The sequence below is a fragment of the Triplophysa rosa genome, linkage group LG18, assembly GCF_024868665.1.
Source record: "Triplophysa rosa linkage group LG18, Trosa_1v2, whole genome shotgun sequence".
Taxonomy (NCBI): Eukaryota; Metazoa; Chordata; class Actinopteri; order Cypriniformes; family Nemacheilidae; genus Triplophysa; species Triplophysa rosa.
The window spans coordinates 6,089,726-6,105,318 of record NC_079907.1 but is presented as its reverse complement, the minus strand read 5'-3'; the positions used below and the strand labels follow the sequence as shown (position 1 = coordinate 6,105,318).

Below are 15,593 nucleotides of genomic sequence, written 5' to 3'. Positions count from 1 at the left end.
AAAAATATAAAATAATTTTGTGAGTTACTTTAAGATTAATAAAACAAGCCATCATAATGCATAATTCTGTCCCCTTCCCTGACATTTTCCTACACATTAATTAATAATCCATTCCACAGAACTATTACTCAAGGATGTCTGTCTGCATCCTACAAAAATAGCCACACTTCAAGGCTACTGGTTAAAATCAGAGAGAGAAGACTTTCTACTCAGGCTTGTCTAAAGGCCAGATGGAAGGAAAAACCCGTGGACAAGAATGCTGGATGTGGGTTTGGTCCTTCACACTAGCATGTAGAGGGAGGTATGAAGGCCTGTCTAATTGCCTGTCTCAAAGAGCAGGCTGGCAAAAGATTTATTCAGGCTTATTAAAGCCGCCCGTTTCACTGAGAGTGCACGTGTCAGCTTGCTTGAGTGTCGCTTAAAGACGCGGAGTGTGTGGAAGCAGAGGGGTTGTGGCTAAAGGGATTCAGCTACGGCCGAAAGTGATACAAAATCTCGCCATAAAATTACAATAAATTACATTAGCTAACGTCTACACCCCAACCCTATACCTAACCTTACAATAATCAAAAAATAGTAATTAACTGTTGTCAGCGTGACAAAAATTATGCAGTATTGAAGTGCGCATGCCTAGTGGAGGTACTGTATAGTTGGATCCCTTCCAGCCAAAACCAAGCAGGGGGAGTGTTCGGGTGTGTTCACATTTAAACACGTGCGCTGTTAGCTATTCAGCTATGTGGATCGCCAATCATGACTTCATTACCCCTTTTAAAGAAATATACCTGGTTTTAAAGAAAAAAGGTTGGGGGGGGGCAGTGTGTCAGGGGTTATGGCTGCGGTTTACTCATTAATACACAAGCATAAAGACAAAATGAGATTCTTTTAATGAGACGGAGCCTGTTTTGCTCATTAAGGATCAAACACAGTCAGTCCAGCTCATTTTGATTTAATTAAGTGAAATTGATTCGATTAAGATTAAGGTCTGCTGGTGAACCACTAAAAATGTAAATTTACAGGAGAATGTCTTAACAACGGGCAGACATGCAATCACGGTTTCTGTTGAAAGTTTTTAATGAATACAGACATTTGTGTCAATGCTAATGCTGAATAAAGGGCTCATACATATCAAGGAGAGATAATGCACTGCTTTATCTGGATAAATAAACATGAATCAAATTAACCAGCTTCTCATAGTAAAACCATAGTTACCACAAATTTTTGTTGAACCATGATATTTATAGTACTTATTGTGTACCATGATATAAATGGCAGTCACTCTGCGGTTACTTCACTTTTACTATAATGAAACAATTAATTTTCCTATGGGAAGAAACTCATGATATTGGAATATTAAATTATTTTTTTACTGTTACAGCAAACTCAATAACTGTATTAGACTTCATTATGTCAGTTAGATATTAAAAGATAAGCCTTTTCAACCTTTCAATGTAACTGAAACAGAACTTAGGAATTAAAAGAAAATATTGCAAGGATGTTAAATGTGGACAATAGCGCCACCTTTACTACACTTAACTCATGATAAAGGGATAGTCCACCTAAAAAAGAAAAGTCTGTCATGAATTACTCAACCTCAAGTAGTTCCAAACCTGTATACATTTATTTGTTTGGTTGTACACAAAAAAATATATTTAGAAGAATGTTAGCAACTGAGATTTCTGGGGTAGTTTGTTTTCCTAAATTCTTCAAAATATTTTCTTTTGTGTTTAACAGAACAAAAAATACAATCTTTCTTCTACTATATTAGTCAATGGTGCCCCAGAAATCACAGTTCTTAACATTTATCCAAATATCTTTCTTTGAGTTCAATAGAACAAACAAATTTATACAGGTTTGGAACAACTTAAGGATAAGTCATTCATGACAGAATTTTCATTTATGGGTGGACTATCCCTTTAAATGACAAATCACTTGACTTTCTATTGAAATTAGATATCTTTATGGTAGAGCAATAGTATACAGGAAATATAGCATGTGGCAAAGCATAATGAGAAATATCAAATGGCTGAAGGTGTGGTGAAGTGTGGCTAGAAGAGTCGCTATATCTGTCAACACCATATGTTGTGAAGGTGTGCGTCTGACAGATATTGCATCCTTATGAGCACTGGAACAGTAAATCACCAATTAAATATACATTAAAAACTCTAAAATATATAAATATATGTACATTTTCAGATCGTATTCTAACAGTAAAACACCATATTGTTGATTTGTTTTCAGTTTTTTATTCAGTATGCTTCAGTGATAAGACACACATTTTGTCATTCATTACAGGAATATTTATGGTGTGGTGAAACAAACATTACAATATTTTTTTCTAACTATATAGATTACAGCTGTACAGGCCACAAAGTATAGAACTTTTAAAAAGCAGCATTTGAAAAATAACTTGCTGTCTGGAACATTATTTACATTTATCAAAAATTTATTTCATAGTTTGTTTATCTGTAGATGGTTTCCCTTTTTTCTTTTGTACATACTGATGTTAACGATTGCATTTGGATACCATCATCTCTTTTATACTCTCAAAAAATATGATGCCGTAACGAGAATTTGTCAGTGACGGGAAAAATGCAGAAGTAAAGCTATTGAATGAAACGGTGAAGGATCTCACTTCATTTCTACAAATCAGTAACAAAGTCTTCTTAACATCTTGAACATTCATAATAAAAACATGAGTGATTTATCTCGAGAACTTAAGGTAGAATTAAGATATGGAATGTATCAAAGAAAACATCGCCTTTCTCCAATGAGTAAAATGTGAAGTCATATAGACTTTCATTTCTCATTTTTATCATTTCTAAGACAAGCAATAGGACAATCTGTAAAATAATTCATTTCAGTATGGAGCTCCGTTGACCATAGTAGTCCACTAGAGAGAGGCAGAATGCGATTAAAAATAGTTTGAGGGGTTGCCTTCACTTTCTACATTGATTGACAAACTCGTGACCATTGTTTTAACATTCCAAGGTACCCCGACATGCCCTGGGGTAAAAGCCACAGTGAGAGCACACAGCCCTATTTCCTCTTGGCATTCACACTCTTACAAACCCAATTCATGCCATCCTGAAAAAGAACATTTGAGTCAATTATAAGGACGTATAATTAAGAACACAATGATATTGACAGGTGAATTATGATGATGTTTTGTAAATCACTCTAGTTCATAATGTTTATCTGAACTTACTTGGACTCCTTCACCTGTGAGGGCAGAACAGGACTGGATCTGCCACACTCTGTCCCTGATAGTGTGTAGATTCAAACCCTCGGCTATCTCAGATGCTGGAGCTGCAGTCAGCAGGTCCTGCTTATTAGCAAAGACCAGGACTGGGACACCACTCAGCTTTTCTTCATCAAGCAACTCAGCCAGCTCCTGTGATTAGATCAAAAATGTATTAAACACTGAATGCTCAAACTACAGGGAAGGAATTGTAGGTAACTGTGCCTCACCTGTCCCGTTTCTTCAAACCTTTTGCGGTCTGCACTATCAATGACATAAATCTGAAATAGAAATACGTATTTAGTAAACACTTCGTTTTGTATTTTGGTATTGTTGAAATGCTGTTAATCCGTCAGATAATCTCACCAATACATCCGTGTTCTCAAAGTAATTCCTCCAGTAGGGCCTGATCTTTCTCTGACCACCGATATCCCACACATTTAATTTGAACCCTTGTGACTGGACACTCTTGATATTAAAACCCTAAAGAAAAGAGAAAGTTGGTAAACTTACTAATGAAAAGCATCTGATAGAGTAAATACATTTGCAAATGTAATTAGATTTATTTTGAGATGTATAGGCGGTTGTTAGAATAACTTTATCACCTGTGTTGGAGTAATATGAGTAATGTCTTCAGACGCCAGCTGTTTCAGTAAGGTGGTCTTGCCACCATTGTCGAGCCCCAGGAGCAAGATCCGCACCTCCTGATCAGGAGTGCTTTTCAGTTTCCGTAAAATTGATAACAAACCCTAACAATCAAATGAAAACTTCCGATTATACAATCTTTTGAATGTATGCCATACAATGCAACAATGACATCTTGCGCACGAGCATCAACAAACAGGTTTCAAAGGCAGCAATGAACGCTCAAATGATGTTAACATAAATAAAATAGCTCTTGGTGTCATTTTCCACTTGAAGCCTTATAAAACTATGAATAAAGAGCAAGGCATAAGCAATTCTCGAACAGTCGTGACATCTAAACTGTGTAGCAGGCTAATCTCATCCACGACCGAGAACCGCTGCTGCTCATCTTTAATACCGCTTCATTACAACAAATCCACAGCTATCCAAAGACATTAAGGCAAACGTTGATAGATTTTAAAACAAAAATGATAGGAGACGCAGATGTTACATTTCAGACAAGATCTTTATCGCGTTTACAGGAAAGAATACTTTCATCATAAGCGCTTTAACTCACCATCTTGTGATTCTGCCTCCCTGAGACGCGCCGTGGGTTACTAAGGGGAAGAGGGGATGACGTGGTACGCAAAACCAACGTAGAAGCCAAAGTGTGGTGACGTAGAGCACGAAAAAACAATCGAAGCAGCACGCAATTAAACATATTATTATTATTATTATTAAGGTATTTTTTGCCCTATTTTCTGATTAACCATGCATTCATATGTTGTTTTTATGATAAATTATAGGTTTTACACGTTGTTTATGACATATAATGTATTTCATGACATCTGAACTTATTTAATTTATTAGGCGGTATGCCCACTGGTGTAATATTCTTTCTGTTTTTTGTTTAATAAATAAATAAAACTAACAAATCTGTGTAACAAAACATACATTATAAAGAAAGCGATAGTGTATGTGTTTAGCTGAATGTATTTTATTTACGCATGAGGGGAGGGAGATTCTGCTGGTCAGCGATTGGAAGGGAAAATGCCACGTGCTCGTCTACTGTTTCAAACCCACATCATCACACTCAGTATTTTACACTTACTTCATTGGTGTTTACTACGACTTCAGCGCACCAAACAGAGTGTTGAGTCACTTTATAAAGGTATTTATTTGTGTGGCACATTAAAATTTCTTGTTCGTGTCTGGTTTGTTTTGAGAGCTCATATCCGGGTTTGGTTTAGTGATCGTGAACTGATGCAAGCTGTTGGAGAACTTGCGCCAATGTCTTTCTCCTGCTTTAGGATCACCTGTTTCTGTGAATGCTTTTAAGTTATTGTTTAATGCTTTACAAATTGGTGCTTAATGTTCCATATGTGGTAATACTTTCAAAAGTTCGCGCATATTTTGTGATGCCACATCACGATTGACAACATGGGGTGGGTCTCTCTTTCCTTAAGCTAGTTAACTAGTTAACTAGCTATGCATCATTTGCATGCATTTTGGTTGTGTGATGTTTATTTTTTACCTTAAGTGTATATTTTACATGCATCTCTTTAGGTTACCTGTAAATCAGGTTAAACCTGTAAGACACTCCTGAATAGATTAAAACCTTTCTTAACATGTTTGTACAGATGTTTGATGATCATTGCAATCCTTTTCTTTCTTTTCGTTGTGCCTTTTTGTGCTTTTATTTCAATGCCTGGTTTAAACAGTGCCATTACACAATTCACAATCTACAGCTTAATTCATTCAAAATCCAGTGTCCTGGATTTGGACCAGACGGAGTGAATGTTGTATGTAGGTTATGGTTTAATGAAAACTAAGGTTCTGATTTTGTACGAACTGAACTGGTACTGTAAAAATTAGGTCAGACCCAGGTTTCCTAGGTTATCTATATTTTTGTTTGCATAACCGGCCTCACTGTGTTATCTGTATGTTTCTTTTTGTACCGCTTAGAGGTGCACTGCTGTGTTTGATAGAAAGCTCAATTACACTACAAATGTAAAAAAATGGCTGACAACCTTCAATAGTACAAACTTGTCTCTTCTCTGATTGTGCATTTCTTGTCATTTGACCTCCAGTATGAGTCCTTAAACCTTTATTTCTCTATTCAGTATGATAAATACTTGGTTTTTTTCTGTATTGTTTGTACCCAGGTCCTTTGAAACCAGAGAGACTACCATGGCAGCTCTGAAAGGTTTTGATATTGATGCCCCACGCTGGGATCAATCCACATTCATGGGCCGTCTCAAACACTTTTTCAACATCACAGACTTTCGCACTGTTCTGCTGTCCGACTCCAGACTCGATGAAGCTAAAGCTTTAGTAGAGAGCTGCAGGTGAATGAAAACAATAAATTCACATACTCGGTTTACTTTCCTGTAGAGGAAATGTTAAGCTCATGTTTTTTGACTCCCTGGGAATCGGGGTCATTGCAAGATATAAAGGCCATTCAGGGCATTTCATTTTGTGATTGATTAACCTAACCTCTTACCCTTGTTTTGTGCAGACAGCTGCATAAGTAATAGGGAGGTGGGGAAGTATAGCAACAAAATTCAATTTTTGGGGTGAAATGTTCTTTTAATTCATTTCTTAACCCTTTTTCCAGTCAAACATTGAGGGCTATCAAGATTCATGGCTAGTTGTGATGCCCCTGCTTAACCACACATTTATTTTGATCTGCCCATACCAAGCATTATTTTTCGCTCGCTTCCTTAAAAACAAGGACCATATGAATTAAATGAAGACGGATTATCATTTGTTCAATGACATTATTTGTTCATCCATATCCAAAGTGAATGTTAAAGTGATCTATCTTTTTCTGTCTCTCTCTCCAGAGCTGGCTCTATTCCTCCAGGCACAACTGAAGAGCAGCGGTACTATGCAAAGAAGCTGTATGACTCTGCGTTTCACCCTGACACGGGTGACCGGATGAATTTTATAGGAAGAATGTCATTTCAGGTGCCGGGAGGAATGGCCATCACAGGGTTCATGCTGCAGTTTTACAGGTCAGTGGCTGAAGTGATAGCAACGAATGCTCAATTTGTTAAACGTCGATATCTACTAGCTTTGAAGCCATCTATATACAGTATGCTATTGTATTCCTGAACATTGACAAAAACAAAATTCAAGCATGTTCAGTCTTTGCTTTCTAGAAACAAAAGCAAAAATTATTGATGACTCATCCTGCACTGCAGTGTTGTCCAATCAAATGGTCTCTAGCATGTTTCTTACTGCAACCACATATGTGACCCTGGACAACAAAACCAGTCTTATGGGTCAATTTTTCGAAATTGAGATTTTTACATAATCTGGAAGCTGAATAAATAAACTTTCTATAGATATATGAGTTGTTAGAATAGGACAATATCTGGCTCAGATACAACCGTTTAAAACTCTGGAATCTGAGAGTGCAAAAAAATCAAAATATTGAGAAAATTGTCTTTGAAGTTGTTAATCAGGGGCACTGTGGCAGACCATCCACTCACAAAATAAGGTTTTTATACATTTAAGGTAGGAAATTTACAAAATATCTTCATGGAACATGATCTTTACTTAATATCCTAATGATTTTTGGCATAAAAGAAAAATCGATAATTTTGACCCACACAATGTATTTTTGGCTTTTACTAAAAATGTTCCCGTGCTACTTAAGACTGGTTTTGTGATCCAGGGTCACATATGGTTCATCACTGTGGCAAAGTAACGCCTAAGGTGGTGTTTACATTAGCCCGTTGTCGTACAAAATCGATCCCCGTTTATACTGCTGTTTCCACATGCGTTTTAGAAAAAAATCTGCGTTTACACTACACTACCCTTACGAAAATTAACCATGGTTTTTTTTGTGGTACAAGTGTAGTAACCATGTTTTTTTTGGTGCATTGATTACTTAGGGCAAAACCATGGTTTTACTACAGTAGCCATTGTGTATGCAGCGCAGCTTGAAGTTAAACATGCCTGTTGCGTAACGAATCAGGGAATCAAACGCAATGATACTGATGACCCAATCAGTAAGCGAATATGGGCAACCACGCCCACGTATTCTAAAGTCTCCGTTTTCGTCTGTTTACACAGACACGCGACTCCAGAGTTTACAAACTAAAACAGGGTCTGCAGCGTTTCCAAAAGTCTCCGTTTTTGGGGGTCGAAAATGCCGGATCAGTGTAAACGCCAGGCGTAACCGTAGCAAAAGGTATGCGTTTTTAAATGAAAACGCAGTAGTATAATGTGCATTGTTCCAAAGCAGCTTTACAGGAGAAAATAAGAAAAACTGAAAAACACAAAAAAGGTAAAACACAGCACATTGCATGGTGTTAATAAATGCAGGCTCCCGGTGGTTTATTTAGCATATTTTGCATTAAGTGAATGCTTGGCTGAAAAGATGTAGACACATCTGTAGATGTAGAAGCATTCACTTAAAGCAAAATATGCTAAAACCGGGAGACTGCATTTATTAGAAATTATTTACTAGAATAATCTTGCTTGTTCTATAAACTCCATGCACTGTGCTGTGTTTTACCTTTTTTGTGTTTTTCAGTTTTTCTTATTTTCTCCTGTAAAGCTGCTTTGGAACAATGCACATTGTGAAAAGCGCTATATGAATAAAATTGAATTGAATTGATTAGTATAAACGCTGCCTAAAGTCATTTACTCAACCTCATGTCATTCCAAACCTGTATAACTTTTTTTCTTCTGAAAAACACACAATACTTTGTAGAACGTTGATAACCGAACAACACTGGACCACATTGACTTCAATTTTATTCAAAACTTTTCTCGAATTATCTTTATTTGTGTTCCACAGAAGACAGAGGCATATACTGTACAGGTTCTGAACAGCTTGAGGGTAAATGAATGAATGAATTTTTTATTTTTAGGGAACCTGTCCCTTAGGATTTTTGGTGTATTTAGCAGTGTATACAGTTGATGCAATGCTAATTTTTCCTTCCAAGTTGATTGAGAATGTTTATTGCAGTTATTGTTTTGCATGTTGTTGTAGGACGGTACCCGCTGTAGTGTTCTGGCAGTGGGTGAATCAGTCTTTCAACGCTCTGGTCAACTACACCAATCGCAATGCTGCATCACCCGTCACACCAAAGTAAGTCTTTGCTACCTCATTCTTACCAAAGTTTGAACTTCACTCCCCTGCAAGCAAGATTGGGTCATTGTATCAATAGATGATACCACTTAAAATGTGACAGTCCCGTGATACTTGGAGATTCATTAACAGATGTCTGGGAAAGATAATCACCAGCGAGAGATAAAGGTTTGAAAACAGCTTTACAAGCATTGTTAACTATTTTGTTTGTGTATTTTTGCCCAGGCAGATTGGAGTTGCTTATGTAACAGCAACCAGCACAGCACTGGCCACTGCGGTGGGGCTAAACCTCTACACAAAGGTATCAATTGTACAGCAAATAAATAATTAAAACTGGGTCCTGGGTTCAATACTACAGCATATAAACAATATGGAAGCACCAGCATTGTACATCCTTTTCTTTAACCTTCCTCTTCACAGAAAGCTCCTCCACTGGTGGCTCGCTGGGTCCCGTTCGCTGCCGTGGCCGCTGCTAACTGTGTGAACATTCCAATGATGAGACAACAGTGAGACCTCCTTATATTTGAGTCTTTTTTGACTTCTTTTAGTAAGTTCACATGTCAAGATTTGCATTTCAGTGCCTTAAGTGCGTTTTCTCATTTTTAGGGAGATTTTGAATGGCATCTCTGTGACCGATGAAGATGGAAATAAACTGGGTCATTCAAGGGTAAGCATATGATCAAAGTGAACTCACCTCACTAGATATATAACATCATAGGTAAATACACTCATCTGGTGTTCATTTCTCATAAGTTTATAGGCCCGGTTTCACAGACAAGGCTTAACTTAAGCCAGGACTATGCCTTAGTTAAATTAGGATATTTAAAGGTCCAGTCAGTGAAATCAACTGAAAAGAAATAGAAATAGCTCATTCTAAGGTAATAAAAACGTAACGCTTCATTGTTTAAGCTCTTTATACACCTCTGAAGACATAGTTATGTATATTATATTGCATTTCTGTCAATAGATCCTCCAAAAAATTACACGCTGGACCTTTAATTTGTGTTTATAAAAATGCCTTAGAAAAAACATTACTGTTGTGCATCTTAAGACAAAACAATGGCACTGACATATTTTTAGATATTTCAGGGCAAGTTATTGTCATTTCAGACAGCTCAAACATTTTAGTATGGGACTAGGTTTAAGCCTTGTCTGTGAAACCGGGCAATAATCCCCTTACCATCTATACATTTCCTCAAAAATAAGAAAAAACTGCCCAGAGAAAATTATATGACAACATAGTTATTTTCAAATTATGCTTTTATCTTTCATTTAAGAGAAAGATCATAACAACACTGAATAATACGTATTGCCTTCTCAAAGCATCTCAGTCATTGAAGCCAGAGCTAGGCGTATGTAAATCAGATTGTGTAGTTTTACTATTTTGTCTTTTTGGAATACTTGTAAATATCTGTTTAGTCAGAAAGCATCCTCCAGGGGCCTGTTTCAATAAGGTGGTTTAACCAACTCTAAGTTAAACCTTGAACTCTGAGTTGATTTACTTTGAGATGAGAAACTTGGAGATTTTGGTTTCAGAACAGCTGATTTGAGTTAGTTTGATTAACTCTGGGTAGGCTTACCCTCAGTTAAGCGCGGGCACCAACCACAGCCATGATCAATGGAGCTCCGATATTACGCTTCACCATGGCAACGGCACAAAAAAGCAACATGGCTGCAGAAAGCGTTTGAGTTCGAGGCCCACTTTCCTCACCGCTCTGCATGCAGTGGATTTACTAATGTGCTCTACATCTCTGGTGTCATATAGAAAGCTACGGAGATTGGACAATGACTTGTATATAAATTAATTATATTAACAAATATAACTTTATTAATAAATTACTAAACAGATACATGCGCCAATAAACAAATAAATGAATCAATAAAAGAATGCAAAAAGACAGAAATATTGAACATACAGTAAAAAATATTTATTTCTACATTTAATTCCATTTATTTTATATCTATTTATTTAATTCCATTTATTTTATATCTATTTCCTCACTCCCCAAATGTGCTATAGAGATGATTGCAAGAAGTTATGGTGTATAGAACACTGGTTAGAGTGTCAAACTCTTGTCCCATAGCCGGACTGATTGCTGGTTCGAGTCCCGCTCAAGGTGGGTTGGGTAGGAGTGGCTGTACTTCTACATTTATTGTTAATAACTTTTTATTTGTTCATTTCTGCATTCATGTGTGTATTTATTAATTTCTTTATTTATACACTTTATTAATTGTACGTCCTTTCTCGCCCTTCATAGAAAACTGCCATTTGTAACAAAAATCCACTCGGGTCCTAAAATCCTCTCCTGAAATAAATGTACCTCCTTATGAATTAATGCAGCCTCTTCATGTACAGGATCCTCTATGAAAGCACATATGACATGATGTTAGTCACTTAGATGGTCTCCGTGTGATCAAAATGTGTGCAATGAATGAATGTATTAAATGAATTCGTAATAATGTACACAACTTGCGCTTTAAAAAGGGGGAGGAGATCGAAAGAAACTCTGGGTTTACCAAAGAAAACTTGCTCCAGACCAGGGGTGCGTTTCCCGAACAACGACATAACTCGCTGGTTAATCACCATAGTACGATGCATCAAACTAAATAGCTGCTCACGACTGTTTCCCAAAAACATAGTAACTTTGTCGCACATCTGTCGTTTGAACCACGTTGGTTGGAGTAATGCCGTCTTCTAAGTAATCCGTTTAGATCGATTTAATGTTATATTATTGGTGTAAATAATGTACACTGCTTCTGAAAACTATTTTTGTGATCGTATTTTTGCTCTCTTTATTTCACGATATTTAACTCATTCATATGTTTCCTCCTACGTAACTCCGCCCAGGGATTCCCCAGGGTCCTAGGGCCAGATGCTTGACAAACTAAAAGATGTAAAATTGAATTTGTGTATTTAGAATGATGGATATAGAATGCAATGCATGTTGCTTGCTTATCTTGCTCAAAAGCATGACGTATGATAGTCTACATGTCATAATAATAAGGAATCTAGGGCTGTCGCGATAAACCGACGATAAATATCACGTGATTCATGCACAGCTTTTGAGTGAAGTACGGGAAAATGCTGCTGCATCCGAAAGCCAGAGGGCGCTCTCTTGCGGAAACTCCAAATACGCACTGCAGAAGAAGACCATAACACGTCCTAGAATCTAGGAAATGCCTATGGACATCTTTTTGTCACTGTTACTCAAGCCTCATCAGGTATTTTTATGATAATAAAGTATATTTATAATGATCGTGTTTGACGGGTGTTGCTTTTTGAAATGCACATTATAAGCGACTCAAACTCGCACTGCTTTTAGATCGAGCAGCATTTCCTACTGATCCCAGAGACGTGCTTCACCGACAAGCTACGCATTAAAAAAATATCGACACATTGCATATCGCAGCCAGCTTGATTTCAATAGGATTTAGTGGTATCGCGATGAATTATTGTGCAGCCCTAATAAGGAACTATGCCTCTAACCACAGCTAGACCTGTAGTTCCAACCACGCAACTTTGTGATGCTGAACTATGCTGAAACGACGGAACTTGCGACCATAGTTGGCTAACGATGCTTTTGGGAAACTCTTGAGTAAAAGTTACCTCTCTTTTGGAAACAGGTTTGACTTACCTCGCTTTCTTGGGTTTGACATACCTCCTATTCTGAAACGGAAAACCCAGAGTTTCCCTCATTTCAGGGTTAATGTATACTCAGTTTTCACTAAACCTCCTTTCTGAAATGGGCCCCAGGTAGGATTAAATAAACAGTTTATAATCAGTGATTTTATTTACCAAATTAACAATCTGCAAGGGGTTGTTCAACATGTGAGTTCTGTGCAGATAGATAGATATAGAAATATGCGTAGTTATGTTTCATTTTTAGCATTTTTCTGACTTTAGAAACACTTTCAGAATGCTGATTGCTGTAATCTGATTATATTTTCTGTTTGATATAGAAAGCAGCTGTCAAGGGCATCACACAGGTGGTCATCTCTCGCGTTACCATGGCAGCTCCAGGCATGAGTAAGTGCAGAGAGTTGACAGTACGGCCGGTGTTATCAGATATCACAGCTATAATAACAGACGACAGTCACCAGTCAGTGTGGAAAATTGAGCTGATTTTCTTTTTGTGTTGTTTCAGTTATACTCCCAATTATTATGCAGAGGCTGGAAAAATATCGATTCATGCAGGTGAGTCTCATGGCATTTTGCCTTCAAGTATCTCGCAGTGCAATAGAGAAGAGATGCGATAGACAGTTCATGATGTGCGTGTGTCTGTGGTATAGATTCTGGCTTAAGAAAGACCCTTAAAGCAGGAGCTGTTGGTCTCATAACTATTTAATCTGTTACTGTTACTGATTTTATGATACGAAAAAGCGCATACAGTATGCACCTGTATCATCGTTTTATAAGAAAATCAAAAAATGACTTTCCATATTGATAGGGCAACATGTTTGTGGAGAAAGGAATTCTAAAAAGGTTCATATAAAAGTTCAGTAAATATAAACGCAGCTAGAGTGGCTTTTTATCTCATGCTTATAGACAAAAAAGTGTTTTTGGGTCGGCACCGGTTGTCCAGTAGACTGTGGATTAACATGTTGAGCAAAAAACGCTGCAGGGGACTCCAGTTTGAATTCCAGCTCGTGTTTTTTCCAAGATCCTGTAACCCTCTCTCTCATCCCATCATTTCTTGTCTCTCTTCACTGTACTGTCTGGCAAAAAACTATAAAAAAGCCAAGAAAAGAGTTTTTGGAACATGGGTCTTCAACCCTGATGTACAAAATATGACATATGTAAATATTTTGAACATGGGTCTTCAACCCTGATGTACAAAATATGACATATGTAAATATTTTTTAAACCTTTTACAGAAAATCACATTTCTTCATGGGCCACTGCAGGTCATGATGGTTGGTGTATTGTAAGTGATCACTTTATTTATTATAAAAATATTGACCATTAATATGCTAGTTTGTGGAGATGCTATTTGGAGTAGATTTAAAATTCAAGATGAAAAATGAACATGCTTTTCTCTTCTTTATAGTTTGGTCTTCATGGTGCCTGCAGCGTGTTCACTGTTTCCTCAGAAATGGTAAAGTTTGCATTCACATGCCACTTTTTATTTTAACAATGGTTCACCCAAAACTTACTGATCCTTAGTCTTTCCAAACATATGACACATATTTGCATTTACATTCATTCATGAAGTGCACACTTTCTCCAAAGCGATTTGCAAATAAGAAAGCATTTAACATTTTTTTTTATGTTAAGTTACTGATATGCATTTGACTTGCGCTTTTATTCAAAGTGACTTCCAGTGCATTAGTATTGTTTGTGTGCTCCTTTGGAATCAAACCCATAAGCTTTGTGCTGTTAACCCAGTCCTGTGAGAAAGTTTGAATCACAGGAATGACGCTCATTCATATGAATTTGCAGATGCTTCTCTTTTAATTAATTTCTCACTAAAAAGCTCATTTCAGATCTCATATAGCAATAGCCGTGGTTTCCCTGTCATACCAGAGTTATCGGTCATTTGAGATTGTTTACCGTGGTAAGGTTTTGATTATGTGGTTCTTGATTTGCAGTTCCATGGCTGTATCCAAGTTGGAACCTGAGCTCAGGGAATCCATCGTCTCTCAGTATGGAGACCGTGTCAGATTTGTTTACTTCAACAAAGGCCTGTGAGCGCCAGCCAATCAGACTGGCCCATCCAGACTCAATGCAGGAGTCACTGTCCAATCAGACGTTCTTCTTGAAGATGTTTTTGCGATAAACTATAAAAAAAAAGCTTGGATAGCCGAGGATGTGACTGTTTTGCATAGTGCACACAACGTATCGTTTTTTTATTTAAACTTTAAATACAAAGTTTTGTTACATTACTCGGAAAAATGTATACGCTTTAAAGCATAATTTACAGAGAATTGTATTTGGTCCCAAATGCTGCAATTTAGATATTCTGTCGTCTATTCCTTGGCTATGATCTACCCTGAATAATCAGGAACAGATTTGAATACCTAAGAAATATTTCACTTGATGCCAAAAGGGGAGTCTGCATATTTTATTGCACGCATTTCTCAGGAAGAGTTTATTTTAAAGGTTTGGTGCTTTAATGCTCTCAAACCCTTCATTGAAATCCTTAAATGATTTTTTTTGTCAGACTTTTAGCATATACAGTTTGTACATATTGTAAACGTTTTGAAATAGCATTTACATTATAAATGAATACATTACACTATTAAATGGTTTTAAAGAGCATTTCATGGTTCCATCCAGTGTGCCTTAAAGACTAAAGCCTCAGTTTGGCTGTCGGATCCATAGTCTGCACTCAATGTGAACTCTGATCTGAGTTATGTACTTGTTTACATCATTATGACATGTTGAAATAAACAGACAGCTGACAAAATAAACCCATGGTCTGTTGTAATTTACAGAGTGAACCCACAGTGGACCTTGTTTATTTTTCGAGGACGTTAATGCACCCTATTCATTCCTGACACATGAGGGCAGTGTGCGATCATTTGAAGAGCATGCTGGAAGATGCTCATAGAAATACTTACACTAAATGTGCTAAAATTGTTTATGTGCACCAAGACTTTCATAAAATACACAATCTGGCAGTG

General features: G+C 37.1%; 2 protein-coding genes across 3 annotated transcripts; one reads left to right on the top strand and one right to left on the bottom strand.

Moving 5' to 3' along the window:
• Positions 1 to 2,228: 2,228 nt before the first annotated feature.
• Positions 2,229 to 4,496, bottom strand: arl3b (ADP ribosylation factor like GTPase 3b). Its single transcript, XM_057358619.1, has 6 exons — positions 4,440 to 4,496; positions 3,844 to 3,987; positions 3,605 to 3,721; positions 3,469 to 3,519; positions 3,206 to 3,391; positions 2,229 to 3,084 (listed from the first exon to the last, which is right to left on the bottom strand). Exons 1-6 carry the CDS (start codon positions 4,440 to 4,442, stop codon positions 3,037 to 3,039), a joined length of 549 nt encoding a protein of 182 aa, XP_057214602.1. The 5' UTR covers positions 4,443 to 4,496; the 3' UTR covers positions 2,229 to 3,036.
• A 418-nt stretch (positions 4,497 to 4,914) lies between these two features.
• Positions 4,915 to 15,366, top strand: sfxn2 (sideroflexin 2). 2 transcript variants are annotated; one of them, XM_057358415.1, is made up of 12 exons: positions 4,915 to 5,033; positions 6,028 to 6,210; positions 6,709 to 6,879; positions 8,871 to 8,969; positions 9,195 to 9,270; positions 9,390 to 9,475; positions 9,576 to 9,636; positions 12,930 to 12,996; positions 13,115 to 13,164; positions 13,845 to 13,894; positions 14,018 to 14,065; positions 14,559 to 15,366. In XM_057358415.1, the coding sequence occupies exons 2-12, from the start codon at positions 6,053 to 6,055 to the stop codon at positions 14,656 to 14,658; spliced, it is 966 nt and encodes a 321-aa protein (XP_057214398.1). In that variant the 5' UTR covers positions 4,915 to 5,033; positions 6,028 to 6,052; the 3' UTR covers positions 14,659 to 15,366. The 2 variants fall into 2 exon arrangements, with proteins under 2 accessions (XP_057214398.1, XP_057214397.1); XM_057358414.1 differs by lacking the exon at positions 4,915 to 5,033 and adding an exon at positions 5,131 to 5,307.
• The last annotated feature ends 227 nt before the right edge of the window (positions 15,367 to 15,593 follow it).

Excerpts from the sequence above, each read along its gene's own strand:
- arl3b (XM_057358619.1), bottom strand. Across the intron at positions 3,520-3,604 it reads TTGAGAACACGGATGTATTG|ATTTATGTCATTGATAGTGC; the intron begins GTGAGATTATCT and ends TTTCTATTTCAG. Across the intron at positions 3,085-3,205 it reads TCACAGGTGAAGGAGTCCAA|GATGGCATGAATTGGGTTTG; the intron begins GTAAGTTCAGAT and ends GTTCTTTTTCAG.
- sfxn2 (XM_057358414.1), top strand. Across the intron at positions 13,165-13,844 it reads AAAAATATCGATTCATGCAG|AAAATCACATTTCTTCATGG; the intron begins GTGAGTCTCATG and ends AACCTTTTACAG. Across the intron at positions 14,066-14,558 it reads TCACTGTTTCCTCAGAAATG|TTCCATGGCTGTATCCAAGT; the intron begins GTAAAGTTTGCA and ends CTTGATTTGCAG.